This window comes from Cetorhinus maximus, chromosome 2, assembly GCF_964194155.1.
Source record: "Cetorhinus maximus chromosome 2, sCetMax3.hap1.1, whole genome shotgun sequence".
In the NCBI taxonomy this organism is placed as follows: Eukaryota; Metazoa; Chordata; class Chondrichthyes; order Lamniformes; family Cetorhinidae; genus Cetorhinus; species Cetorhinus maximus.
This window is the reverse complement of record NC_135880.1, coordinates 212,663,363-212,691,243: the sequence shown is the minus strand read 5'-3', so window position 1 is coordinate 212,691,243 and position 27,881 is coordinate 212,663,363. Positions and strand designations below refer to the sequence as shown.

At 39.6% G+C, this 27,881-nt stretch overlaps 1 protein-coding gene and 3 long non-coding RNA genes across 6 annotated transcripts in view; 1 reads left to right on the top strand and 3 right to left on the bottom strand.

Moving 5' to 3' along the window:
• The window catches only part of LOC144669801 (uncharacterized), a 67,496-nt gene extending 59,566 nt beyond the window's left edge, over positions 1–7,930 (bottom strand). The window contains exons 1-3 of one of the 2 annotated variants that reach the window (XR_013573750.1): positions 7,655–7,930; positions 6,657–6,778; positions 1,412–1,580 (exon numbers count right to left, since the gene is read on the bottom strand). This is a non-coding gene — a long non-coding RNA (uncharacterized LOC144669801). The remainder of the gene's footprint in view (positions 1–1,411; positions 1,581–6,656; positions 6,779–7,654) is intronic. The other variant, XR_013573749.1, reaches the window with a different exon arrangement.
• crtam (cytotoxic and regulatory T cell molecule) overlaps positions 1–24,651 on the top strand; it is a 44,228-nt gene extending 19,577 nt beyond the window's left edge. For both annotated transcript variants that reach the window (XM_078532190.1, XM_078532189.1), the window contains 9 exons: positions 133–231; positions 2,663–2,761; positions 4,554–4,598; positions 6,679–6,780; positions 6,867–6,917; positions 19,683–19,784; positions 21,496–21,645; positions 22,081–22,170; positions 24,220–24,651. In XM_078532190.1, coding sequence (XP_078388316.1) covers positions 133–231; positions 2,663–2,761; positions 4,554–4,598; positions 6,679–6,780; positions 6,867–6,917; positions 19,683–19,784; positions 21,496–21,645; positions 22,081–22,170; positions 24,220–24,335 — 854 coding nt within the window. In that variant the 3' untranslated portion in view covers positions 24,336–24,651. The remainder of the gene's footprint in view (positions 1–132; positions 232–2,662; positions 2,762–4,553; positions 4,599–6,678; positions 6,781–6,866; positions 6,918–19,682; positions 19,785–21,495; positions 21,646–22,080; positions 22,171–24,219) is intronic.
• Positions 13,856–16,547, bottom strand: LOC144669828 (uncharacterized). Its single transcript, XR_013573758.1, has 2 exons — positions 16,409–16,547; positions 13,856–15,421 (listed from the first exon to the last, which is right to left on the bottom strand). It is a non-coding gene; the product is annotated as an uncharacterized LOC144669828 (long non-coding RNA).
• Positions 16,707–27,809, bottom strand: LOC144669817 (uncharacterized). The gene is made up of 4 exons (XR_013573752.1): positions 27,778–27,809; positions 24,492–24,550; positions 20,495–21,006; positions 16,707–16,863 (listed from the first exon to the last, which is right to left on the bottom strand). It is a non-coding gene; the product is annotated as an uncharacterized LOC144669817 (long non-coding RNA).
• Positions 27,810–27,881: the final 72 nt, after the last annotated feature.

Sequence of the window (27,881 nt, the reverse complement as noted above, 5' to 3'; positions counted from 1 at the left end):
ACCAGTTAAAGGAATGGGATATTATGTTGGTGCATTTTTTTTCTGCAGACTTTATTCTCTGTTTATAACTAATTTTAGTGATGGGCAACTAAACATTAATTTCTTAACCACCTATTTTGTTTTTGTGATCAGAAACAAGCACAACCTCCATGCCAGAATCAGCAAGCAACAGTGAATCATTTGAATCAGTCACTCAGGGAAACAACACAGAAAATATTCCTACAGCCAACTGTGAGTTTACAGTTTTGTAAAAGCAAAATGTGTTTGCATTAATTCACCTTTGTTCCAACTGGATATTGTGCCAATAGCACAATCTACCCCTTAATTGGCACTAACTGCCAACCTTGCTCAAAAATATTTACTTCCATCTAACATCTCTGCCTGACTTCAAAATGCTTGAAGCTGATGCAGGATAAAAAAGTGGAAAATGTCCCACTTCTCAATTATAAGGGCAGCATTTTCCCGTCGGCGGTGGGGCCCGCTCGCCAACACATAAAATGATGCATGGTGACATCGGGCAGGCGTCCCGATGTCACCGCACGTCATTCAGATATTCAGTCCGGCGCACGCGCAACCGAGTCGGCTGTGCACCCGCCGAACTGTCAAAGGCCTATTAAGGCCTGTTAAAAACTAATTAAAGTAATTAACTAAGCTGCCCGTCCAACCTTAAGGTTGGAGGGCAGGTGAAGAGCCCAGGCAGTCTTCGCATTTTTTATTAAACCACATCCACGGGCGGGATGAGGTTTCATGAATGGTTTATTATTTAAATAAAAATTCTTGAAATAAATAGTGGATTTGCCCCAGCTCATGTGACAGTTTCACATGAGGGGACATGTCCTTAAGTTTTTTCCCACTTTTATTCAAATTTCCATACCTCAGGGAGATCTCTGTGCTCTTTCGTGCAAATGCATGAAAGAACGCAGGGAACCACTCAGGGAATCCCCCTCCGCCTGCACAGGAAGTGCTTAGCGCTTCTGGGCGCACATCACGATGGGCGGGCCAACACATAAAATGGCGGCACGGACCTGATCGGGGGCACTGATTGGGTTCGCGCCTGCCCCCGCCTGCCCCCACACAACCCCCCCAACAGGGGGATAGTTCTGGCCTAACACCGCTTTGAGCATAAAATTCACAACAAAGAAAACAAAAAGAGACAGAAGGGATTTTTTTTTTTTAAATGTCCATACAAGTATTTTTCTTTTGCTATTGATTTTACAAGTGACAGATGGTAATTCATTATCTCATTAGAAATGACTGATGGTGAATGTATACTGATGCTTTTCTCCATACCACACCAATAGGAAATAGAGGTTCAGTAACTAGGAATCTGAAATCCTGTTATTTGTCAAGACAATTTAATCTATTGCTACCAAAATCAATGTCAGAACTAGTGCATAAAACAATATTTTACCTAATTTTTGAAAAAAGGTTCCACCATGGCAACAACCTGATGATCAACCTCTTTTTAGTTCAGAGAATGGCAAACTCTATTCTGATTTTTAGCGCTCACAAGATTGTACGGACAGTTGCTTTTAACCACTGTATTTTCTGAGTTGCGACATTTGCCTCAGGTATTCCACCTAATGACTGAGGAAAGAGAAATTCAATACCATTTGATGTTCAATAAAAGCAATGGGAGGTCAGATTCAATCTGTTTCAATATGTAATTTCATATTGTCACCTCTTGTCTCAGACATTTGCACATGCCTAGAAATGTTGCAGGTGGTTGAAAGCATCACCTCTTTTACTTGTGAACTAAATATATTTTTCAAATACCATGACATATCATTGGCTCTTCAGCCTTCATATATTCACAACATATGCTCCAGTGTAGACAATTCCGTTGGATCAAGCGAATCATTAAAATAACTTTTTTTTAAAAACATTTTTTTCCCTTATGTCAATGTGGCTGAATTGCAAATAGCCCTGTCCATATGTGTGGGTACACAGTTAACATGACCTGTGCACTCATTTCTCTAGCATTTGTCCTACTCTGGACTGATTACTGTCTGCAAGGATGACGCAGGCAAAACAAGAAATCTTACTCCCACTGGCCATGAGATTTTGTTCTCAGCCCACAACTACATGTACTGTATTTTCCAGAGCTGAAACCATCCCTTCTCCCAAGATGCTCCACCTAGTGGTTAAATAGAGTTAATCAACATCATCACAGTAGCAACAGAAAGGAACTACCCATATTCTGCTCATTAATTGCTAATCCATAATCGCCAAGATTTATATCAACTTTTTCTCTTTAAAAAATAATTTTAGCCCATTTAAAGTCTTTCATTACCCCAAACCTTGATGTCCTATCATTTCACAATAGAGAGTGACAGACAATTTGTAAAAGGTCTCAGCCACTGATGTTTTTGATATGCCATAGGGCGGTGTTCCAGGGTGAAACAGATGGACCTGTTGGTAAATTTTCTTTCTGATCACTATCCTCCTTGGGAACTGCCTTCTTCTCACTTGGCTTTTCCTCCAAAATCAGATTGTAGAATTGCAGGAATCAAGAGCCAGACTACTTTGGCATGACAATATACTAGTTCAGCAATCACCGTGCTAGCAAGCAACTGCTGCACCTTTTTAAATAAACTATGAATGATGCTGCTTTATGCTTATTCAGTTTTCATCATCTTTTAATCCATTTTTCTACGATCAGACATTACCACAACTTTCATCCCAGAATCAACAGCTGACACAGAGCAACCTGAAGCAGACAAGGTGGAGAATAGCACCCAAGATACTCCTAAAACCAACTGTGAGTGTTTTCCTTGTTTAAAAAATAACTGAACATATCTATGGCACTAGCCATTCACTATTAGCATAAGAGGCGACTAAAAATACCCCACTTATAACACGGAAGAATCCAAATCAAATAAAAGTTATTCATCAATGCATTGAATAAGAAATTTAACGGAAACCTAATTATGCAAAGAGTGATAAGAATCTGGAATGTTCTACCACATGACGATGAATTTAAGAGGAGCTAGATAAATATATAAAGGAGAAAGAAACAGAAGGATATGCTGATGGAATGAGACGAAGTAAGGTGAGAGGAGGCTGATGTAGAGCATAAACACTGTCATAGGCCCAAGGAGATGAATGATATTTGTAATTTTGTGTATTTAGCACACTGGACTATTTTGGGCAACTAAATAAATACTTGCTTTGTATTTACCAATTTAAAAAGCTCTGCTGATTTCAGGAAAAATCAAGTTTCCAACCAGTATCAGTTATTTGTGCCTCATTATATTGTGATAACCCGGAGATGAGATTCTGATTGTGACTACTAACAATTAGGAGAGGCAGTTGCTACATGGAGGTTTCTGTTTTTTAAAGTATGTTAGTTACTTAGCTTTTTCGTTTTACTGTACACTGAAAATAATGAACAAATCTGTTGACACCAGTTATAAGCAATGTACCTGTGTATATAAATAAATAAATTATTTTATGTGTTGTGAGCATATGCAACATCAAGAATTCAGACCTTAGGTGTTGAATACAATTCACAAAATCAAACTTGGTCCACTCTAAAGATTTACTCTTGTCACACTAGGGCTGATAATATTTATGTACTTGAACAAGTCAAATTTATTGAAACCAATTAGTTGATGACAGAATAATACTCAGAAACCAGAATAACAACAATAATGTACTCCAAAATGGAGACACACGTGAATAAATCAGATATATATATAGTTTTGGAAAATGCTCACAAAAGGAAACATACAGTAATGCACTCAACGGTCAGAATTTTCAGGACCCCCGCCATCCAAAGAGTTGGCAGAGAATACATCCCCACCAACTCCAGCAGCCCTGATGCGATTTCACACTCTAATGAGTGTTGATTGACAGAAGGCAGGACTTCCACCCATCATCAGAAGTCTAGCCTTGGAGAGCTGTCAGCCAATCAGATTGGCTGGCAGCTCTCCAGTCATTCCAGGAACAATGCTGCAGTGGCTGGATGAGGCACTGCAGCTAGTTACCTGGAACCAGAGGAGAGGTCAGTGGCAGGGGTCGAGGGGGTAGGGAAGGCATGGGGGTTTGCGAGGGGGTGATCAGGGTCTCAGGCATAGGTCGGGGGAGGGGGTGGGGAGGGAGGTCCTGAGGTCACCGTGCCATAACAGGAGGGTGCCCCCAGTGAAGGGGGCTTCTGATGGCGGCGACCCCCACCGTTCCCACCCGAGATGGAACTAAGTTCAATTTTGGGTTTCCCACCCCGATCTATCATTCGCCCACCAACCTAAAAATTGAGGCAGGGTGGGAAAAGGCCCTTAAGTGGCCATTAAGTGGTCACTTAAGGGCCTTAATTGGGGCAAGATTGGGCTTCCCAGCTTATAATCGCAACCAGGTTGGGGTGAGCGAGATCCCAGAGGAATCCCATCCATGCAATTTCACGCTCCCCATGCCTCAGAAGCCAATGGAGCAGGGAAGCGTAAAACTCTGGCCAATGCGTCTAACTTGTAGGTTGGTATTACAAAATTTAAATAGAAATAGAAATTTATTGAAAAAAGTGTGTAAAAGTATTCATTTTCCTTCTAATTTAACAGATGATTTCGTCACATCAAGAGAAGATTCTACGCTGCTTATGAATGGTAATTACTTGTGATTAAGTTTAGCGGTTAAGTAATTGTGCACGGAGCAAATTTTTCAGATTTCCCTAAACGAATGTTTTTATTCATTAATAAAATGTAGGCATCGCTGGCAAAGCCAGCATTTATTGTTCATCCCTAAATGCCCTTGAGAAGGTGGCAAAGAGCCACCTTCTTGAACCACTGCAGTTCTTGTAGTGCAGGTACAGCACTTTCAGGTTAGGAGTTCTGACATTTTGATCCAGCGTTGATGAAGGAATGGCAATATATAACCAAGCCGGGATTGTTTGGTTTGTGAGTTGGAGAGGAATTTATAGATGGTGGTGTTCCTATGTGCCTTGGGGGCCTTGTTCTTCCCAGGTGTAGAGGCCATGGGTTTGGAAAGTGCTGTCGAAGAAGTCTTGGTGAGTTGCTGCAAATGCATCATTTCTAGAAAAATGTCACCAATTTATTCTTTCCACACTGAAAACAAGGTTAACCCATTTAGCCTCAGATCCAAACCTGTAATGTCACCTGTAAATGGAGTGAGGTCACTGATCAGGCTTGATCTCATTGAATGGTGGGCCAGCTGGAGGGGCTAAATGGCTCACCCCTGTTCCCATATTGTCAGAAACTGTCTGATTCCAATACGGCTTCTAAAATCATTAGAAATGCCTTTCAATTTTTGGTGACCTTCCTCTTTCTGAATTTGTTACAAATTATACCAATTGACTTATGGTTTGAAGTGAGTGTCCAGCCCAAAACATGTTTTACATCTAATGTAATTAAATATAAAGATTTCTACCAAAAATATATCATTACTATACATTACTACATTTGTTCCGGTCTACATGTTCTGCAAAGATAATCTTCTTCTTCTTGAGTTCTCTGCCTAAAAGCAGGTCCAACCCACAATGCCACAACCTCCACCACAGGTAAAGGGCAAGGAGGCAGGTCCCAAACCCACCCCAGCTGAAATGGCACCAACCTGATCCACAGTGGCTCTCCAGCCAACTGAGCCAACCAGCCCTCCAAGGGGTCTGAGTTGCTGTGCTTTACATGCATGTTGTAGCCTGGAGCTATGGATAGTGATGGTAGGGGCTCCAATTTCTTTCCATCACATGGCTGACCAGGAATCTCTCTCACTCTTACCTCCTGCTATATATTGGAAGGATTTACAAGTTGATACTCAAGCTTTGTGGCCATGTTTCAAATGCACATTCCTTGGCCATCAAGTCCTGGAGTGGTACTTGAACCCACAGCTTCTGGCTCAGAGACAGGGATGCTACCCACTACACCACAAGACCTTCCAAGATAATTTTACTGTTCGGTAAAGCAGGTCAACTACGGTGTTAATATTATCAAATGGGTTTTTTTATTTGTTCATGGAATATGAGCATCACTGGCAAGGACAGCATGTATTGCCAATCTCTAATTACCCTTGAGAAGGTGCTGGTGAGCCGCCTTCTTTAAACACTGCAGTCCAGTATAAATTATACCAACTGATTTATGGTCTGAAGTGAATATTCAGCTCAAAACCTAATGAAATTAAATAAAAAGAATTGTACCAAAAAATTAATTTTAAAAGTTACATTTGTTTCATCCCATTCTGTTTGATTATAGTAACACTGCCACATTGACAAACAAAGCAGTTATTCAGCACCTGCAAAACGCCACAAAAAGACAATGAGATAAATTTCCACTTCATCTAGGTTTCCTGGCTGTTTAGATTAAGAGAGGAATATTGACTAGATGAAATTGCTGATTAAAGAAAGGAAGGTTTTTTGCTTGAATTTTCTGCCAATTTTCAAACACTGCTATGGGACACTTAGCACCCATCTGAACTAAGAGGCAGTACCTCAGTTTCATATTTCATTCAAGATTAGCACCTCTAACAATGAAGCACTCCCTTGATTCCTGCACAGGATTGTTAGGCTAGATTATGAGCTTCAACCTATAGCTTTCAGATGCAGAGGCAAGAGTACTACTAAGTAAGCCAAGCCAATAGATAATATAAGTTTATACAAAATAAGATTAATATTTGTTAAAAGAATGCAACATCCTTTAATTAATTTCTAATACCTGACTTTTTCTCCACCAACAGAAAGTGAAACAGAATCCAGTATAAACTTAACATCCAGCACAGATATACCTACAACAGAGACAGGGCAAAGCACCTTCCAGATTACAGAAGACTCATCAACCTGTAAGTGAAAATATTTTAGTTAGAAATAATTGCTGTGACATCTTATTGCTCTGACATGTCCTTAACCTGATTTTCTTATCTTTCAGCTGATAAAAGCAATCCTCAAAATTTGACTGAAGATACCACAGAGTCATATGGTATGTAATTATTTTAATCTTCATGTTGACCAAACATGCTACCCCAATATTTAAAAATGCAATGCATTTTGTGCAAAGGCAGCTGAATATTAATACAAATTATAAACAGCGTGCTCTGTCATATTTAGCACATGGATAACAGTAAGCTTGTTTAACATCTACTTATGCATTCAACTCCAAATGTGTACCTGATATATTATTTATAGAAGCAACTATTATGTTCACCTAGTTTTTCTACATGTACTGTCTGAGACTATTACTATTTTTCAAGTGCTGCAGAGCAGACAGACCAAAAGATGCTTTTATTTGGCCTAATTATTTCCTTCTGGAAAGAGTGACCTCCATGTGTTACTTTGTTCCCTTTATTTTTAAAGATAGATTTTGGTCATGCTGGATTCTTCTGCAATATAAGGACCTAGTTGTTATATCAATGAAAATGCAATGGACAAGCAAGGTCAATCTGATGGCACATCCATAGATGTCCATGGGCTGCCAATACTGTCAGTTCACCTGTCATTCTGTCGATACTGTCATTCTATTATGAAGTGCAACCTGCACATCTTCCATCACCTGTACTACTCTAGTATAAAAGTCCTGTACTATCAAGGAAAACAGAACTCCAGTACTTCAGTACCTCTGAAAACATTAGCCCAAATTTTGCAGTTGTAATGACAGTGAAACTGTCAGCATTCTGCAAAATTATAGGCATTTGCTGTCATTACAACTATGAAACTGACCGCAACTTCCAGAATTCTCACTTGCACAGATAAATGCAGAAATCCACAAGTTGCTGTCAGTGACTCTCTGCTCCTCTGAAAAGTGTGCTTTTGAAGTCCCTGCAAATAGAAATCTTGTGAAATCACCTAATTTGACAGGAACTTCCACTTTTAGTCTCACGATAAAACCCTTGTTGAATGATGTGAAACTCGGTTTTTAATAGCGTACTAAGTTCATAATCACCGCTTAGAAACCTTCTCAGGCACTGAAAAACTAATTTTATATTCCATTATGATAAAAATATTATTTTTAAAGTTTGTTTATGATATTTTAACTTCAACCTTAATCATATGTGTTAGTCCTAATCTTTATCTTTCACTTTTTAATAATTTTATGGACAGTGAAATAATCGGAGCTTTTTAACTTCCTGGTTTTCTGGCTGTGAGAATTCTTCAGTGTGATTAGCTGCTTAGCCTGCTTGAAAGTATCAGCGTTGCCGGATGCCAGAAACCCTGATATCTGGTGCCAGAATAAAATGAACATCGGGAGGTGAAATCTGTGCGATAGAGATTGTTAGATTTTTGTGGGCAGCTTTCTTCTAGCTCTGCTGCAAGCATTGCTGCTTCACTGCAAAATCTGGGCCAATAAGACATGAGAATTCACAGGGAAGCAATTCTGCCCACAGAAAGTTATATTTTTTCCACCTTCCAATTAGAAGATGTTACTCAGTAGTAATGTGTGAGGGAATATGCTATTAATGAATTTGTCATCACTATGCAGGTTTTGCAAAGCAACTACTAAAGACAGGAATTTGAACCAGTAACAGCCTGCATCAAATCCACTACTGGTTTTCTGTTACCCCTTTCCCATTCCCACATTGGCATGGATCATGCCAAATTTAATTGAGCCAGTAGAGATGGCACTGGGAACTTCTGTGTCACTGGCCAGGAATCAGTACTACGAGTGTCTCTCCCAGAAAACCACCAACTAAAAACAACTTACGAACAAGGAGCAAGAGTAGGCTATTCGGCCCCTCAACCCTGCTCCACAATTTAATAAGATCATGTCTGATCTGATAGTAACCTCAAATCGCCTATCCCTGATAAGCTATCACCCCCTTGCACACCAAGAATCTATTCACCTCTTCCTTAAAAATATTCAAAGACTCTGCTTTCACCACCTTTTCAGGAAGAGTTCCAAAGACTCACGACCCTCTGAAATAAAAAAAATTGCCTCATCTCCATTTTAAATGGGTGACCCCTTATTTTTAAACAGTGACCCCCTAGTTCTAGATTCTCTGACAAGAGGAAACGTCCTCTCCACATCCACCCTGTCAAGGCATCTCAGGTTTCAATCTGGTTGCCTCTTACTCTCCTAAACTCCAGCGGAAACAAGCCTAGCCTGTCCAACCTTTCCTCATAAGACAATCCACCCATTCCAGGTATTAGTCTGGTAAACCTTCTCTGAACTGCTTCCCAACACATTTACATCCTTCTTTAAATAAGGTGACCAATACTGTACACAGTACTCCAGATGTGGTCTCACTAGTGCTCTGCACAACTGAAGCATAGCCTCCCTACTTATGTATTCAATTCCCCTCACAATAAATGATAACATTCTATTAGCTTTCCTAATTACTTGCTGTAGCTGCATACTAGCCTTTTGCGATTCATGCACAGACACCCAGATCCCTCTGCATCTCAGAGCTCTGCAATCTCTTATCATTTAGATAATATGCCTCTCATTTATTCTTCCTGCAAAAATGAAAAATTTCACATTTTCCCACATTATACTCCATTTGCCAGATCTTTGCCCACTCACTTAACCTATCTATATCTTTTTGTAGCCCCCTTATGTCCTCTTCGCAAATTACTTTCCTACTTATCTTCGTGTCACGAGCAAATTTGGCAACCATCCATCCCTTCATCCAAGTCATTTATATAACTTGTAAACAGATGAGATCCCAGCACTGATCCCTGTGGCACACCATGCATTACATATTGCCAACCTGAAAAAGACCCACTTATGCCTAATTTCGTCTTTCTGTTAGCCAGCCAATCTTCTATCCATGTCAATATGTTACGCCCTATACCATGAGCTTTTATTTTCTGCAATAACCTTTGATGTGGCACATTATCAAATCCCTTCTGGAGATCTAAGTACAGTACACCCACCTTTATCCACAGCACATGTTACTTCCGCAAATAACTCCAATAAGTTGGTTAAACATGATTTCCCTTTCACAAAACCATGTTGGCTCTTCCTGATTACCTTGATCCAAGTGCCCTGATAATGCTTCTTTAATAATAGCTGCTAACATTTTCCCTATGTCAGATGTTAAGCTAACTGGCCTGTAGTTTCCAGCTTTCTGTCTCCCTCCCTTTCTGAATAATGGAGTTATATTTGCTATCTTCCAATCTAATGGAACCTTTCCCGAGTCTCAGGGGTTTTGGAAAATTAAAACCAATGCATCAACTATCCCGCTAGCCACTTCTTTTAAGACCCTAGGATGAAGTCCCTCAGGACCTGGACACTTGTCAGCTTGCAGCTCCAACAATTTACTCAGTACTAATTCTCTGGTGACTGTAATTTTCCTGAGTTCCTCCCTTCCATTTCCTGATTTATAACTGCTTCTGTGATATTACTTGTATCCTCTATCGTGAAGACTAATGCAAAATACCTGTTCAATTCATCTGCCATTTCCTTGTTTTCTATTATCAATTCTCCAGACTCACTTTCTATAGGTCCAATGCTCACTTTGTTAACTCATTTCTTTTTTAAATATCTCTCCTATGATTATTGCTGTGCCTTTCTGACAAGCTCCCTTTACTTCCTTTTGTGATCTATTCTACCACGTGGTTACTATTAGGGGGCCTGTACATGACTCTCACAAGTGGCTTCTTGCCTTTACCATTTCTCATCTCCACCCAAACCATTTCCACAGCCTGGTTTCCTTAGGTCATCCCTCTCTATTGTGCTAATACCATCACTAACTAATAAGGCCGCCCCTCCACCTTTTCCTCGCTTCCTGTCCTTCCCAAGTGTCTTATACCCTTTAATATTCAGGTCCCAATCCAGATCCTCCTGCAGCCAAGTCTCTGTAATGGCTATCAAATCGTACTTATTTATTTCGATGTGCACTCTCACGTTCATGTTTTGTTTCAAATGCTTCATGCATTCAGATACAAAGCCTTTAGTTTTATCCTTTTTACAGACTCTAGTCTCATCTGTTGAGTTACTGTTAGATTTGTACTCTCTATCCCTTCCTGTCATGATCTGCTTATCATTTCCCGTAATCATACCTTTCTCTTTTGCCTTGTCTCTACTCTTTGCTTTACCACATCTTTCCAAATTTGTACCCTTGCCCCCGCTACTTAGTTTAAAACCCTCTCTACTTCCCTAGTTATACAGCTCGCAAGAACACTGGCCCCAGTGCATTTCAGGTGTAGACCGTCCCAACAATACAGATCCCACTTTCCCCAATATTAGTGCCAGTGCCTCACGAATTGGAACCCACTTCCTCCACACCAGGCTTTGAGCCACGCATTCATCGCCCTAATCTGATTTGTCCTATGCCAATCTGCACTTGGCTCAGGTAATAATCCAGAGATTATGACCTTTGAGGTTCTGCTTCTTAATTGGTACCAAGCTCCTCATACTGACTATGCAGAATGTCCTTCTTTGTCCTTTCTGTCATTGGTACCAACATGGGCCATGACGACTGCATCCTCCCCCTCCCACCACAAGTTTCTCTCCAGCCCCGAGCAGATGTCCCAAACCCTGGCACTGAGCAGGCAACACAGCCGTCAGGACTCAAGCTCTTTGCTGCAGAGAACGTTGTCAATCCCTCTGGCTATATTGTCCCCTACTACCACTACATTCCTTGTAACTCCCCCCCCCGCTTGAATGGCTTCCTGTACTAAGGTGCCATGCAGTTAGCTCATCCACTCTGAAGCCCCCACTCTCATCCAAACAAGCTGAAAAAAACCTCAAACCTGTTAGACAATTGCAAGGGCCTCTGGGTCCCCTTACATGCCTCACTTGCAGTCACACTCTCCTGTCCCTGATCAATGACCAAGTCAGAAGACTCCATCCTAAGGGGTGTGACTGCCTCCTGGAATAAAGTGTCCAGGTTACTTTCCCCTTTCCTGATATGCCACAGTGCCTGCAGCTCCACCTCCAGCTCAAAAACTTGGAGCCGACGTTCCTGCAGCCGCGAACACCTACTGCAGATGTGTTTGCCCTGGATCACACCAGTATCCAGAAGCTCCTACAACCTATCACCTGCTCTGCCATCTCCAACATGTGTTAATTAATTAATTGCTAATTAATTAATAATTAATAAAGCTTACACTTCCCAATAGATTTTGTCACTGCCAGTAAACTTTGCAATACTGATAAAACAATATAGTATTTACAATACTCATAAAACTAATGATGCCAGTTACTAGTTTACCTGCTCCTTCTGCTGCACCAAAGTGGAAATCAAATACTGGAGGCTGAAAAGAGTAGAAGAGAAAAAAAAAAACCTCCTCCCCTGTCTTCTCTGAACTCCCCACTCAGCACACTTTACTTCTTGCAGTAAACCTTACCTAAAGCACCTCTTTCCCCCTATGCACCAAATTCCCAAATATACTCACTCAGTCTCTGCCTCACTCAGGCCGAAGTCTGCCCCCTGTGACCATGCACCTCTTACCGATCCTAACTGGCATATTCAGTTTAAGATTTTTCTCAAGGTAAATTCTGTTACTCGAACAGAATCAAAGACAATAGGTATATCTAAATTGAGTTGACATTGTCCATAAATGGGTAAAACACTGGTCTGATAATAGACCAATTTCTGTGAAAATATTCCCAAAACAGGTATTTTGATTATGTCTTAAAAATGATCCTGGTAGAAATTTTGATCATTAAACTGTATATTCATCAAACCCATTAATCCCTTGAGCATTGATGAAATGTGATTCAGGGTTAAAATTGAGTAGATGAAAGGTTCATAATAGATGTAAGAGGAGGAAAGTGGCAAACTTCAGGACATATAGAAAATGGTGAAATGGGCAGACATGTGGCAGATAAATTTAACGCAGAGAAGTAATGCATTTTGGAAATGAAAATAGAGGAGGCAAAATCAACGAAATGGTCCAATTTTAAAGGGAGTGCAGGAACAGAGAGATCTGTTACATCTTTGAAGATGGTAGGGCAGGTTGATTAGGCTGTTAGAAGTATACTTTATAGATAAAGGTGTAGAGTACAAAAGCAGGAAAGTTATTGTAAACCTTTGTAAATCACTGATTATGTCACAGCTAGTGCATATTTTATGGGCACTATGCTTAGGAAGGATGTCAAAGCCTTGGTGAAGGTGCAAAGGCGATGTACCAGAATGATAATCAGTCATAGAATATGACCTCATCCTGATTATTTTTCACATGCTAAGGGGCTTCCTGTCAGGAAGAGGCAGTGTGAAAAACTGTCCCTAGCCACAGGAAGTGGGAAAAAAATCAGAGGGTGAACCACTAGGGATAAGCACATACACCACCTGGTGTCATCTGCAAACTTCAAAATTATGCCCTATAGATCAAAAAGAGCAGTGGTCCCATGATGCCTCCCTGGGGGACAAACACTGTACCTTCCTCCAGTCTGATAACTGTTCACTAATGCTCTCTATTTTCTGTCTCCTGGCCAATTTTGTATATTTGCTGCCACTACCCCTTTAAATTATTTTGTATTTTTTCTGTTCCATTCCTGTTAGAAACAACCTGTTAGCAGGCTTCTATATGGTTACTCAATAACTGGCCACTAGGTGGTGCATGAGCTATCTCTGGTGGTTCCAGCCTATTTTTTTCCCTTTTTACCGTGGCTGGTGATAGTTCTCTACACTACCTCTTTTTGACTGCAAACCACTTACCATGTGAAAAATAATAAGGATGAGGCCATATCCTATGACTTGATTCCATTTCACAATTCCATAATTTTAAGACAAACAGTTCTGATAGTCTGAAATTGCATCCTCAACGCTCATTAATGATAAAGTATATATGTGGATTGAATTATACTTGTAGTGGAAAGGTCACTTGAAGTGATATAGCTATCAGATGATTGTAACTGATTCATAAGCTAAACTGAAACAAGAAAATTAAGGCACCGGCCACATAGAAAGCAGACAGCTCAAGAATGGCAATGTCATTTCACCTCGTATATAAACAATTAAAAGGAGCACAAGATTTGTTCGTGTAGAGTATTTTTCATTCAGGTCTGGAATAAAGTGCTTTTACATACAAATATTTTATTTTTAAATTACAGTTCAATTACAGGGAGCAGCCCGTGGCACAGTGGTTAGCGCTGCTGCCTCACAGCTTCAGGGCCCTGGGTTCGATTCTGACTTCGGGTGTCTGTCTGTGTGGAGTTTGCCCGTTCTTTCCACGTCTGTGTGGGTTTCCTCCTGGTGCTCCAGTTTCCTCCCACCATCCAAAGATATGCTGGTTAGATGGATTGGCTACAGAAAATTACCCCTTAGTGTGCGTGCAAGTGTGTGCCCTGTGATGGACTGGCATCCCGTCCTGGGTGTACTCCACCTAGCGCCCATTGCCTGTCGGGATAGGCTCTGACTCCCTGCAACCCTGAATTGGACGAGGCGGTTCTGGGAAAGAGATTGAGTGAGTTAAATCAGGAACAAACTATATTCTGGGATGTAGAACAAATTAAGTGCTTTATTCAATCATAGAATGTGGGTTTCGCTGACAATACCAGCATTTATTGCCCATCCCTAATTGCCTTGGAAAGGTTGGTAGTGAGCTGCCTTCTTGAACTGCTGCAATCTGTGAGTTTTGTTTTGCAGCAAATTGTTACAACTGAGTGGCTTGCTAGGCCATTTTAAAGGGCAGTTAAGAGTCACATTCCTGATAGCTAAGGTGACAGATTTCCTTCCTTCAAGTACATTAGTGAACCAGATGGATTTTAACCACAATCTAAAAGTTTCATGCTAACCATTACTATTACTGGACTTTTATCCCAGACTTATTTACTTAACTGAATTTAAATTCCCCAACTGCAATGTTGGAATTGAACTCATGTCTGCAGTTGATTAGCCCAGGTTTCTAGGTGACTAGTCCTGTAACAAATGCACTATACTACAGCATCCCTAGAAATTTGAAAACAGTTGTGACATTTGAAATACTATTGTTATAGAATACCACTTGCCAACTGTAATAGTTACCATGCTTTTATTCCGACCTGAATGCAGTCTTCATATCTAAGCTGGGGCTCTCTTGAGCTTGCAAATGGAAAACAAATCACAGATCTGGTTATTTTTTGCATTATCTGCAACACCCCGGTTAATTAATGCCCAAATTACAATTACCTATATATAAATATAAAATTAAAGGCTCAATGAGTGATGTTACTTGTTTAATGCAGAAAAGCAGAATTCCTGCTTTTTTCCTTATAATTAGTGGCCCAGCAGAAATTGTACTTTTCAAAACTGTACACTCTTGTAATTTTAAGGGGCTATTATTTAGTGAGAAAAGCAGAAATTTTCTATTCTCTGTTTTAAAAAAATCTGCCATTTTTCATTAATAGAGGAATTTATTGGTTTTGAAGTTGAAGCTTTTGGTTAAGAAAAATTGCCTATTTCTTATGCGATAATCATATTTTGGGTTTAGTTGTAACTGTTTTGCAGTATTGTATGTTCAATGCACTGTCTCTTCTACTGTCAGAATAATGCAATATTGATGAAATGTTCCAGTTAACAGTGTTAGGGACTGCATCTTTTCACTGCACTGGAGCTGCAGCTGAAACAAGAGGAAAAACAGTTCAATAGTATTAAATAATGAGATTTGCATTTCTGCTTAACATCTCAAATCACTTACCGCTTAAAATGTGGTAACTATTGTTACATAGGCACACAACACAGCCATTCTTCATAAGGATGATTCATGAATATTAATAATTAAACTCCCAGTAAATCTGTCCTTTTCTGGGGTTGATTGAGGGATGAATGCTGGGAAAACTCTGCTTTCCTTCGCTTTGAATAGGCCAATGAGATCTTAACATTCACCTGAACTTTCAGAAAAGGCAGTTAGTTATCTGGTCAAAAGTACAGTAGTTCCAACAACGCAATTGGAGAAGGAGGCCATTTAGCCCATTGATTTTATGCCAGCTCTTTCAAGGAGTAATCTAGTTAGTCCCACTGCTCTTTCTCCATATCTCTGTTTTATTATCGTTCAAGTATATATCCAATTCCCTTTAGAAGTCTACTGTTGAATCTTTATCTGCCACTTTATCAAGCAGTGCATTTCAAATCATAACCATTCATTGTGCTAAAAATAAAATCCTCTTTCACCTGTTCTTTTTTTCGTCAATCATCTTAAGTCTGTTCCCCCAGTTATCGACTCTTCAGTCACTGGAAATAGTTTATCCTTATTTACTCTACCTAAACCCTTCATTCTTGTAAGTACATCTAGCCTTCTCTGCTCTCAGGAAAACCCCAGCTGTCAAAGTAATTCTTCATCCCTGGAACCATCCTAGTAAATCTCTTTTATACCCTCTCCAAAGCATTCACACTCTTCCTAATGTGTGGCACCCAGAATTGGATACAAAATTCCATCTGGGACGTGGCTGACTGAGGTACTAAATCAGAACTTTGCATCAGTGTTTACCCAGGAAGAGGGCTTTGACAAGGCTACAGTAAATGGGGAGGCCGTGAGAATGGTGGATTAGATAAAAATAAATAGAGAATGTATTAGAGAGGCTGGTAATACTTAAAATGGGTAAGTCACCTGGTCTGGTTAGGATGTGTACTATGTTGCTAAGGAAGGTCAGGGTACAAATTGCAGAGGTGCTGACTGCAATCTTCCAATCCTCCTTGGGTACAAGCATCATGCCAGAAGACTGGGAATTGTAAATTTTACACCTCTGTTTAAAAAAGTGGAGAAGGCTAAACCTGGCAACAACAGGTCAATCAGTTTAATTATTGGGATGAGGATGCTTTTAGAATCAATAATCCAAGAGAAAATTAACAGCCACGTGGGTAAGCATGAGCTAATAAAGGAGATTGAAATGTGTACCTATATATATATATATATACACACATTATTCTTGAGATTCCACAGAGTTTTCCCAATCTCCTTCTAGAGCTTTAATAGAAAATCAGCATGCAATCTGCCTCCTCCAGATCTGCAGGGCAGTGGCTAAATGCTCGTGTCCAGTCTCTTCCTCAACCGGCTGGATTCTTCTATTGAGGGTGTAAACAAATTCAACTATTTCAATGTTTTCCTGGCCAATCTTCCATTCCCCATTCTGCTGCTTCTATCTTATCTCACACTAAGACCCACACACCCATCACCCCTGTCATGAATGAGATACGATGGTTACCATTCCCCACTCCTGCATCCCCACCAAACACCTCAAATTTAAAATGTTAACCTTAGTGCTTATAACCCATTATGGCTTTGCACCACACCACCCCCTCCCCCCAACCCTACTTCCAAATCTCTGTTTCACCAACTAGACTTCTGTGCATTCCTCCCCCCTTTCATCCCCAACACTGACACAGCTTCAACCATCTAGACCATGTGGAATTCCCTTCCTTAATTCCCACTTCTCTAGTTTCTTTCAAGGTTCCCTTCAAAACCCACTTCTTTCACCAACCTCCCCCTAGTCTCTTTGGCCAGGATTTCCTGGTCGGCGAGCGGGGGATGGGACCCGCTCGCCAAAACGTAAAGTAACGCGGGATGACGTCAGGTGGAACTCCCGACATCACTCCGCCTCATTTCAACTTTCAGGTTGGCGGGGGCTCAGCTAAATCAGGCCCGCCACATGTCAATGGCCTATTGAGGCCATTATCAGAGTAATTAATGTAATTAGTGGACCTGCCTGTCCAACCTTAAGGTTGGCGGGCTGGCCGGGAGCCCTGGAGGGCATTGGAAAAAGCATGAAACCTCATCCACGGGTGGGATGAGGTTTCATGTATGTTTATAAATTTTTAATAAAAGTGAAACTGAAAGTGATGGCCATGTCCCAACTCATGTGACAGTGTCACATGAGGGGACATGTCAGGGAAATTTTTTCTTTCTGTTTTTAACATTTTTTAATATGCAGTCAATCTCCCTGAGGCAGCACTTAGCCTCAGGGAGGTGAATGCGCTCTTTCGGGGGCATGCGCGAAAGAGCACACTCTCAGCTCAGGGAAACCACCCCCCTCCCCGCCCGGATAGGGATCGCATAGCGCTTCCTTGCGGACGTCACGCTGGGCGGGCCTTAATTGGCCTGCCCACGTAAAATGGCGGCGCACCCCCGATCGGAGGCGCCAATCGGCGGTGCGCCTCCATGCGCCAGCTCCTGAGATTCCCCCCGCAACGGGGGGAAAATTCTGCCCTTTGTTTCTGCGTCCATTTTCATCTGAGTACACCTCTGAAATGCTTTTGAATAAATATGCAAGTTGTTGTGGTATTACATCTACTGGACTGATATTGGTAGCTTTTCCGCAATGATACTACTGTTGTTCTTTGAGTAGCTGATATTATCTTTCAGAAATTAGGACCTGTGGTCTTTGGGGATATATCAATATTTTCATGGGATCCTACATACAGAAAAGTTTGAAAACCATTACATTACATAGAGTTTGTTTGCATTTGCTTTTGAATATATAGATTCTTCAAACAATATCAAATAAAATATTTAAGAAAGTTGCAGTTGATAGTATTAAGGGACTGACCAGTTTCGGATAACTCTTCAACTTTAAATGCTGAATGCAATTTACTCATAGTTAACTGGTCACCACCAGGAAATCCAAATGATAGGTCACAGTTGTAATACTCTTGTATAAATGATCATCACATATCACATAGCAAACAAACCTCATTGATATTGCCTGACAATCCCATGTAACACATTAAGGACTAGGGATAAAATTGGTCATGGGTGATAGCGAGTAGACCCTGATTTTATTGAAGTTAATGGGAAATAAAATTGGACTGGCTGTAAAGCACATTAAAGTTTAATCCTCAAACTTGAATTTTTTTCATTCAAAATATCTATTACTTAAATTGTGCAAAAAATGTCTCCTGTGCTGTTTTATGAAAATGCTCAATTCAAAATAGTGGATAATTAACAAAAATGAGAAGCAAAAATTACTTTAAATTAACTGGCATAGACTGTAACTACAAACACATAGGGCAGAATTTTCCATTTGTCGGGCAGGCGGGCCTGACCCAATCACGGGCGGGCGCGGAGCCAATCACCGCCAGTGATCAGGGCCGCACCGCCATTTTATGTGGCCAATTAAGGCCCGCCCAGCGTGACATCCACCAGGAAGCGCTATGTAGCTCCCTGTGCGGGCAGGGAAATCCCTAAAATCGAGAGTGCGCTCTTTCGCGCATGCGCACGAAAGAGCGCACTCATCTCCCTGAGGCTAAGTGCAGCCTCAGGGAGATCGCCTCGACTTTTAAAAATATTAAAAATAGAAAAAAAAATTCCCTTACATGTCCCCTCAGGTGACAATGTCACATGAGTTGGGACATGTTCATAATTTCCAGAACAACTTTATTACAATTTTTAAAACCCTACATGAAACTCGGTGGATGAGGTTTCATGTTTTTTCTAGTTGCCGCCGGGGCTCCTGGCCAACCCGCCAACCTTAAGGTTAGACAGGCAGGTCCTTTAATTGGTTAATTGATCCTGTCAATGGCCTCAAGTGGCCATTGACAGGTCGGCGGGCCCGCAGCTGATTTTGCTGCGGGCCCCCCTTCCTGAAAATTTAAATGGGGCGGGGTGACATCGGGGGTTCCGCCCAACGTCATCCCGCGTCATCTTACGCGTCGGCAAGCGGGCCCCGCCCCCTGCCCATAGAAAATTAAACTCTTTCCAACTTATGAAAAAAATTCCGTGGGGTGACAAGAGTTTAACCTTGCATGCCACATCATCATTCAGCATAACATGAACACTGTTTCTTTAGAACAACATCTTTATATTTATTCTAAGTCTCTATTAATCAATAATTATTTTACTTTGTTCTGTGCAATAATGAAAATGCAATTTTGCATTTATTTTTCAGAAGAGAACATAAACTCTACAATTGTCTGGGATGTAACAAACACTTCATCATTGGAACAAGAAAATCCAATTTCCACAGCAAAATGTGAAGACAATCAAACCAGTAAGTCAGTCTGAAAACTACTTTTTATATTATTATAAAATCCACAGTCATAGGTGTGAAATAGGCAAAAATACACTTGAATAAAAGATTATAGTCAAGAAAGAACTATTAATTGTAATGAGTAATACCTCGGAACAGCTCAATGTTTCTAATTGCAAATACGAGTTCCATTTCAGAGAGAATTTAACATCACAGTAGTATGCTCAAGTAACATTGAATGTGGCACTTGTCTTGGTAGATGGCATTAAAAATGCAATAGTGTATCCACAGTCAGATTTACAGCCAGTCCATGCTTGATTAATTCGCAAATTTTCTTTTCCATTAATTTCAATAAAATCAGGGTATAAGACATTCCTTCTACTCGCTATCACCCATGGTCAATTTTATCCCAAGTCCGTCATCACTACCCTGAATGGATGAGTTTCAGCACTGCCCACACAGGCTGCTAAGCCAATCCTTGACAAGATTCACAAGATCACTGGATAAATTTGGGCAGGGAAAGCCTTTCAGTACACTGTAACTTATCCATCAGAACTAATCTTCTCATAATAGTATTCAACTGTAGCTTAAGCTGCTTTTCTATTGGGTTTAATGAGGTGCTAAAAACACCAGCCCCAACATGCGTGTCTGACTTTAACTAGATGTCAACAATCACGAATCTACCCCAATGAATGCAATATAAAAGCAGCTTTTTATTTTGTCTCCCCTACCTTATCTAGAATTTCACTTCATATATTGATCACAATTTATATGAACAAAAATGTGTTGCCTTTCACAATGGAGAACGTCCTCTTGAGGAGTCAAAGATAGAAAACTGGTGGGAGTCTTGTCCAGCATTAATAAATATCATATTCTGTCACCAATATTTTTAGTATTAATGGAATTAACAAAGAAGTTTACAGCACAGAGGATATTGATCACTCGTTATGTGCCCTGCCACTAATTTCAATGCTGAATATTGGTGCTGTGCTGTAACAGTTGGAAAAAGCAATTACGCCTGTTTTGCATCTAAGCCAAGTGCAATTTCATCACCACCTTGTCTATCCCTCCTGGATGGAGAGCAGTAGTCATATGAGAGTGATAAAAAGAATTAATACAGATCTTACAGAAAGAATATATACATATATATGAAATATATAAAAATATAGAAAATGCTGGAAAATACAGGCCTGTTAGCGCTGGTAAAACACAGGTTACTGCTTCAGGAAAACCTCCATCAGAACTGAAAACTGAAAGTTAAGGAATTTCCTAGCAGAGTTTGAAAAGACAGGTGAATGATGATAGGCCAGCAGTGTATGCCTGCTTTTTCTTCAGTACTTGTATTTATTTTGATCTACACAATGCAAGAACATGTTCATAACTATTTGGCGAATTAATCAAGCATGGTTCCAACCAAAATCAAAATATGCAAATAAAATCTGAAGTAATATTTTAAAGCATAATTGTCAATCCAACAAATAGGTTTTTTGGAAATGTAAAATCTGAATTTTTAAAAAATAATTTCATACAGCCCTAGAAGTTGTACCCAAATGCAAGTACACTACATTTATGCTCGTGGAGGGATATACTGTATATATAAAAGAGAACTCAACGTTGGATTATTGAATTATTTAATGCAATTGACTGTAATATAATGACCAGGCACAAAAGGATTTTTCTATGTTTTCTAATCGCAGGCAGTCATTATTAACTATGTTTCTATCCTTTGCAGTGAAAAATAATGAAAAACCACAGAAACTACAAATGAAACAGAGTAGTGCCCTATTACTGATACTTGTAGCTTTCCTGATCTGTGGTCTTCTTATTGTGTTCCAAATGTTCGTGCTAAAAATAAGGAAGGAGCATTTGAAGTGGAGAAAACGTGAGTCTACTTTTAATACAATTCTTAACTTTGAAAATTTCCAGCTATACTCCATCACCACAATAAATCCTGCCTTCTTTGCTGAAAAACCTGTAGTTGCCCTCCAATGACTCAACCTGGTGCCCATTATATAGGTGTGAGCTTTGACAGCGAGAGTTGGCAGGCTATCAAATTGTTTGACTATGACAGCCAAAGCTCAGTACAATTGATATGAGTACATTATTTCCATATCCTGCACTGCCTATGCACAATCTTATTCAAATGGCTGAGATTTGCCACGACTGCAGCTTTGCTCCCACCTCTGCTTTTTGTAAGTGTGGCCCCCACTCAGACCACAGGATAGGTTAATTTACTCTATCGGGACTAATGCATGGTAGAATAAAAGGAATCTTGAATAATTTGTCATTGCTTACAATTTGCTTTCACTTATTTCAGAAAAAGATGACTCTGATTTAACAGTGGAAAGTAACAGATCAAACAGATCAAGTAATGAAGAAAATGTTCGACCTGAAAACAATAATCGAGGTAAGATAGGGAAGATTATCTCCTGAGCACATTAGTAGAATTTCAAATCTAACATAATATAGAACTTATTCTAATGAAAACTATGAATTGACTCTCCTGTTCCAAAAGATCAATTCTGCTTTGAAGCATTATTCTTTGATATTCATCAAAAAATAGTATTAAAAAAGAAATGAGATTTATTAAATTCACACTTAACGTTTTCCTAATTGCTGAAATATGAGAAAAACCAAGGCCCATAGCATGAAACATCACCAAGGTTGAAAGAAGTTATAATGTAAAGGCACAACAAAGCAAGGATCAGTGTCTTAGAGATGACAAACTTGGATTTCAGTGGCCGAAGAAAGGAATGGGCCTGAATTTTTGTAAACTTAATACTGGTATGATAAACAATAACGGAGAAAGAGAGGGAAAGGAGATGTGAGAGGGGAGGGACGGGTTGGAAAGTACTGATAAGAGGGTGATTGCCTCTCAAATGACTAGCTTTTCATCTTCAAAGGGTTTACAGAGACTTGATACAGTCCATATGTTATATACAACATTAAGATTACAATATCCCTTTATGGTTGCAAAAATTAATTTCCATAAATTTCTAACTCTGAAAGATTTTAACTTTAATGTTTTCCAATAAGATTAAAATAAATCAGTTTTTCAAAATTGTTAGGCAGTGAATGTTGTAAATGTAAATGATGTTGGTGCTTCCGTATTCAGGGCACTTACATCTAATAGACAATTTCAGAAGAGCTACTCATCATCTATACAAATTATTTTTGCAAGAGTAATCATAACTCTAGTATACTTATGGCATAATTGAACTGGTTAAAATAGTCAGTGTTCTTCACAAAACAATTATTCATCTGTTCATAATCCATTACTTAAACACAGCAGTTCTTTTCAACTTGCAGAAATTGTCCTTGCTGTTTTTCCAAATACAATGTTCTGTTTACAATTATCTTTACTAATGACACTGAAGCACAAGTGAAAATTCAACACCTCTTTCCCCAAGTTCTATAAATGATAGAACTTCAGATCACTTTTTTTTCACAACAATGCACCTCAATTTGAATTTTCTAAACTATTGATTACCAACCTATTTGCCTGTTCAGAACTGAACAGTAATTCAATGAAGCTTAATGATAGTCGTTTGGTAGAACAGAACTTGAGTATCGCTGAAAAAAAGAGACATGTTGAAGCCTTTTGTCTTGCACTCATCAGGACACTTCGCAAGAATACCAATATAAGGGGAAAACAACAATTTATAATGTATGTGAAGAGAGTGCTGATTGGTTGGCAAGTGGACTCTGATTGGTAGAGCCTTTGCCATGGGGAATGCACCACTGATGGTGACTGACAGTTAACTGCCAAACATTGTTTGAAATTTAAAGCAGGCAGCTTTACCCTAATTGGTCAAGGAATTGTCCTGAGGAATGAGTCAGCGAATGGCTGTCACTTATTTTGTTTAGCTGAAACAGGTTCAATGTGTGTACATGTTCTTTCTGTCTGCAAAGAACAAGGCCCTGTGTATTAATATATGTGGCTTCCAGACTTATCAACCAATCAGCGCTCTCTTCACATACAGTATAAATTGTTGTTTTCCCCTTATATTGGTATTCTTGCGAAATGGCCTGCTGAGTGTAAGATGAAAAGCTTCGACATGTCTCTTTATTCAGCAATATTGTCTGTGAAACATGTCAGCATTATTGTTATAAACTAGTTTTTTTTTCTGGAGACAGCATCTTGAGCTGCTGTGTAACACTCAGGTGATTACAAATCAGCCACTGGTAGCGATAGTGATGGGAACAAGATCAGATAATGAATTCAAATTATCATAAGAACATAAAATTAATGCTTGTAGGCCTAAATGAAAGTTTTGCCTAAGTTTAACAGTACTAATATTCTCAATAGGTTTCATAAAAGCACTGCATTAAATTTGATAAATTGCAATTTGCTTGATAAAAACAATGAGTGCTAAAATTGTTATTACTGTTAAATGCGAGTTAAGTTTTGAAAATTTGAAATTAAAACTATTTCTTTGTTTTTGCTTCTGTATAGATCCCAATTTTGGTACGCATTACACAATTCAAATACATTCAGAGGAACAAATGAAGCAATATACTAACATCACTGAAGATCAAATAAATACATTGGACAAGGAGAGCACAGTATAAGTTATTGCTATCACGACAACTTATATTTGCATTAGATTTTAATGCAAAACTTGTCTCTATTTTGGAATTCTTTAAAGCATTTTTGCAAATAGTTGCCTTTGTTGCACTTATTTCAAAGTATATGTTGAAGAAAATTATAATTTATGAGAAAGATACTGCAACAGTTGACTGAATGTGAATCAGAAATGCATCTTCTTTAAAGTTTTGTTTCCAAACTGTAAAATGTAAATGTTTAAGTGTTTTTATTGTACGTAACAGTTGCACTTATATTTATTGCTATTTGCACATTAAATACAAGATTTTATACTTTTTAGAATACATTTATTTTGATTTGTTTGTCCTCATTTCAGTATTTGATGTAAGTGCTGGGAAATGTAACACTTTCTTGGTTCTTTATCGGGTAATTCGTTGGACTCTGGCAGTGGTCTTGTTGATGGGAGTATGCATGGGAGAGCTAAATCACTACACCGAGTTTATGCTAGCACCTTCCCCTTCTAGTTCACCGTTCACTGCATTTTAATTAATGCTTCCTATATCTCTCACCTCCAAATTGTCACTCTCAGCACTTCCAGCATCCCACCTAACAAAGCACTATCATGTTTTGCCTCCTTCTTTCTCCTCCTCATTGCTATCTGATCTTTCAAGTTCTTCCTACCCTTCATTGGTATTCATTTCCTCTACCTTTTAGACAGTTTCTACCTCACTGCTGGGATTAATGGATGGGAGCAGGATAGTTTGCCTCAGCGCTCCTGCTGATGAAAGGAACACCTGTATCTGGGATGATGGCTCCTCTTCTTGCAAGAATTCACACTCTCAGCTGACAGAAGTGAGAAACTCTTCCATTAGCAGCAGCCATAACAGGAGAGTGGCAGGACTGATGCATGAGGAGTCAGTCTATTGGCAGTAACAGTACCCAGGTGCTAAAGAGAGAAAATCTATCACAAGGCCTATTTCTTTTGTGAAAGTAAAAGCATATGTACATCATGGCCTACAAATTAGGTTGCACCAATTTCTGGGTTTGTAGGGCACAGGTAATGATCCTTGCACATGAATAGTGAGATAAAAGGAGCTATCAATATTGGGCCTCAGGCTGAATGGACTCCTTTTATCATACAATTTTTATTGAGCTGGTGAGCTGCAGAGAGAAACAGGCAGCTTGCATGATTAAACATTGGGCCAATGATGTTGCAGTGGTCCTTAGATAAGTGAAGAAGTGGGTGACTGGGAAAAGGAAAGATTGGGTTGGGAGAATTAGGTGGAACACTCGTCCTTCTCTCAGCTCTCACGTCACCTATGACTCACTGGTAGCACTTCACCTCTCAGAAGGTGATAGGCTCAAGTCCCACCCTAGAGACTCAAGTACAAAATTTAGGTTGACACTGTAGTGCGGTATTGAGGTGGTGTTGGAGCTGCTGTCTTTCAGATGGGACATCAAGCTGACACTCTGTCTAACCTCTAGGATAAATGGAAAAGACTGTGCTGTATATCACATGAAAATTAAAAGAGGCTTTGAAACACAAGGTGATTAAGATGCTAAAAAGATAGCTGTGTGTTAATGAGCAAAGCAGTTAAATGGTGTTGAGGTATAGATCAGTCATGAAGTAAATGAATTTTGGGCTGAATGACATCCTATGTTCCTTACAGACAGTAAATAATATGTAATTGTTTCATTTGGCTTGGCAATTAAAAAACACCTCAAACCCACACATGTTGGAAAGCCTTTGATTCCTTGTTAGCTATGATCAATAGGAAATTTAAAAACACAGAGAGAAGAATAAGAAGTTTTATCAGGTTTCTTAAGAGAAAGCTGCAAGGTCTTTCATTGAAACTAAGATAGAATTGCTGGGAGACTGTTAAGCACCATCTTGCATTGCATAGTCTTTATTTTATGTTATTACATTAAAATATGGTGTACTGATTAAATTAACTGAGTTTGATCATAACTGTAATTCTATATGTTCAACTCTCAAGAATTAAAGCAACAGATCTGTTCATTCCTGGTTTCCTCTCATCAAGTGATTAATATACTTGATCCACCTTCCAAGGTTCAAGAAGCACAAATTCAAAAAACATCAATGTGCGGTTCAAGCAATAAAATGGGTTTTATTTTTAGGTTTCTGAGTTACACTATTTTACAAGCAAATAAAGGACAATGAGGATCACGTCGCATAAAAGTAGGATGTCAGGGTACTTAAGGGAGTGATTGCCATCACCAAACTCAAATTTTTGACAATGAGGAAAGGCAAGAAAAATTCATAGATTTTTCAGCTTAAAGAGGATGTGAATGAGATCTTATAGAAGTACATAAAATACTAAGTAGAATAGAAAGAAATAACAGTATATGTAGACATTGAACGAGAACTGCATTGGGCTGAACTGTGGTCTGCCCCATCTTTGAGGAGCTTGTCCCATTTAAAGTAAAGACTCAATCGCAAACTGTAGGTACCTGGGGGAGGGAGGTCCAGATGGAATTGTATTCTTGTCTTAAATCAGCACATTTTTAGAAATAAAAGAGTTTGATAGAAGCAAAGAGAGAGAAATATATTAAGAACAGCATTGTGGTAGAGATTTATGCTGGAGCATTCCAGCTGCTTAACGGCATTTGCAAATTCATTTTTTCATTACAGTAAGAGGCAAGTAACAGCTGCCCTGCTCAGAATTTAAGACGAATGTAAGTGTTTTAGTTCTCACAGCCCGGTGGGATGAAGGGCCATCCACAATGTCAATTCGCTGACTGGTGTAGATGGAGGTGCCAGCATCCATTGCATTTCTGTGCTGATGTTCTATTCTATGAATTCTGTTCTCCACCTTAAAACAAAGGATCCATCTGTAGTTGCTGGTGGACTTAGAATAGCTTTGACACTGGAGTGGACCTTGGGCTTCATATGCTAATCACATTTCACAGGCTCTGAAACTGCAACCCAAAAATAATCTCAAGCATTCATCCCTGTTAATGACATTATGCACCCAGCACGAATGCCATCACCTTGAACTGTGGTCCAGCTCTACTTTATTCTGGCTTGGACGGGACAAAGCAGATCTGAGGCACTTTTTTTTAAAAAAAAGTGGTGCAACATGCAAATGCAAAGTGATTCAGATCACAGAGGAGAAAACCAGCATGATTTCAATTGAGAATGAAAAGAAATTAAAACTGCACAGATGGAGCTGGGAAAGTTTCGAATCATGAATGTCGAACTCAGATGAAAATCTAACCTGACAAACGTGTTCACTATTGGAGGTTTTTGTGAAGAATCATTCCAATTTTAAAATGAGACAATGAGGTGTTGTTTTGGGGGGGGGGAGGTGGTGGCGATAAGTGCGTCAAATTTATATGCGAATAAATCTTTCTGTTTGTTTTAAAAGACTTACAACAACAACACCTCCCTCCCACCCACTGCAAACTCCCGTGGATTAGTGCGGAAGCCATTCAATGGACGGTAACCTAGAAACGTCGAAGCTCTTTCCAGATTGTTCTACCGAAAGGTTTAAAAACTCACCTCCTTCCGGAGAGAAGGGGTGGGGGAGGGGAAAAGACCGGCGGCTCCT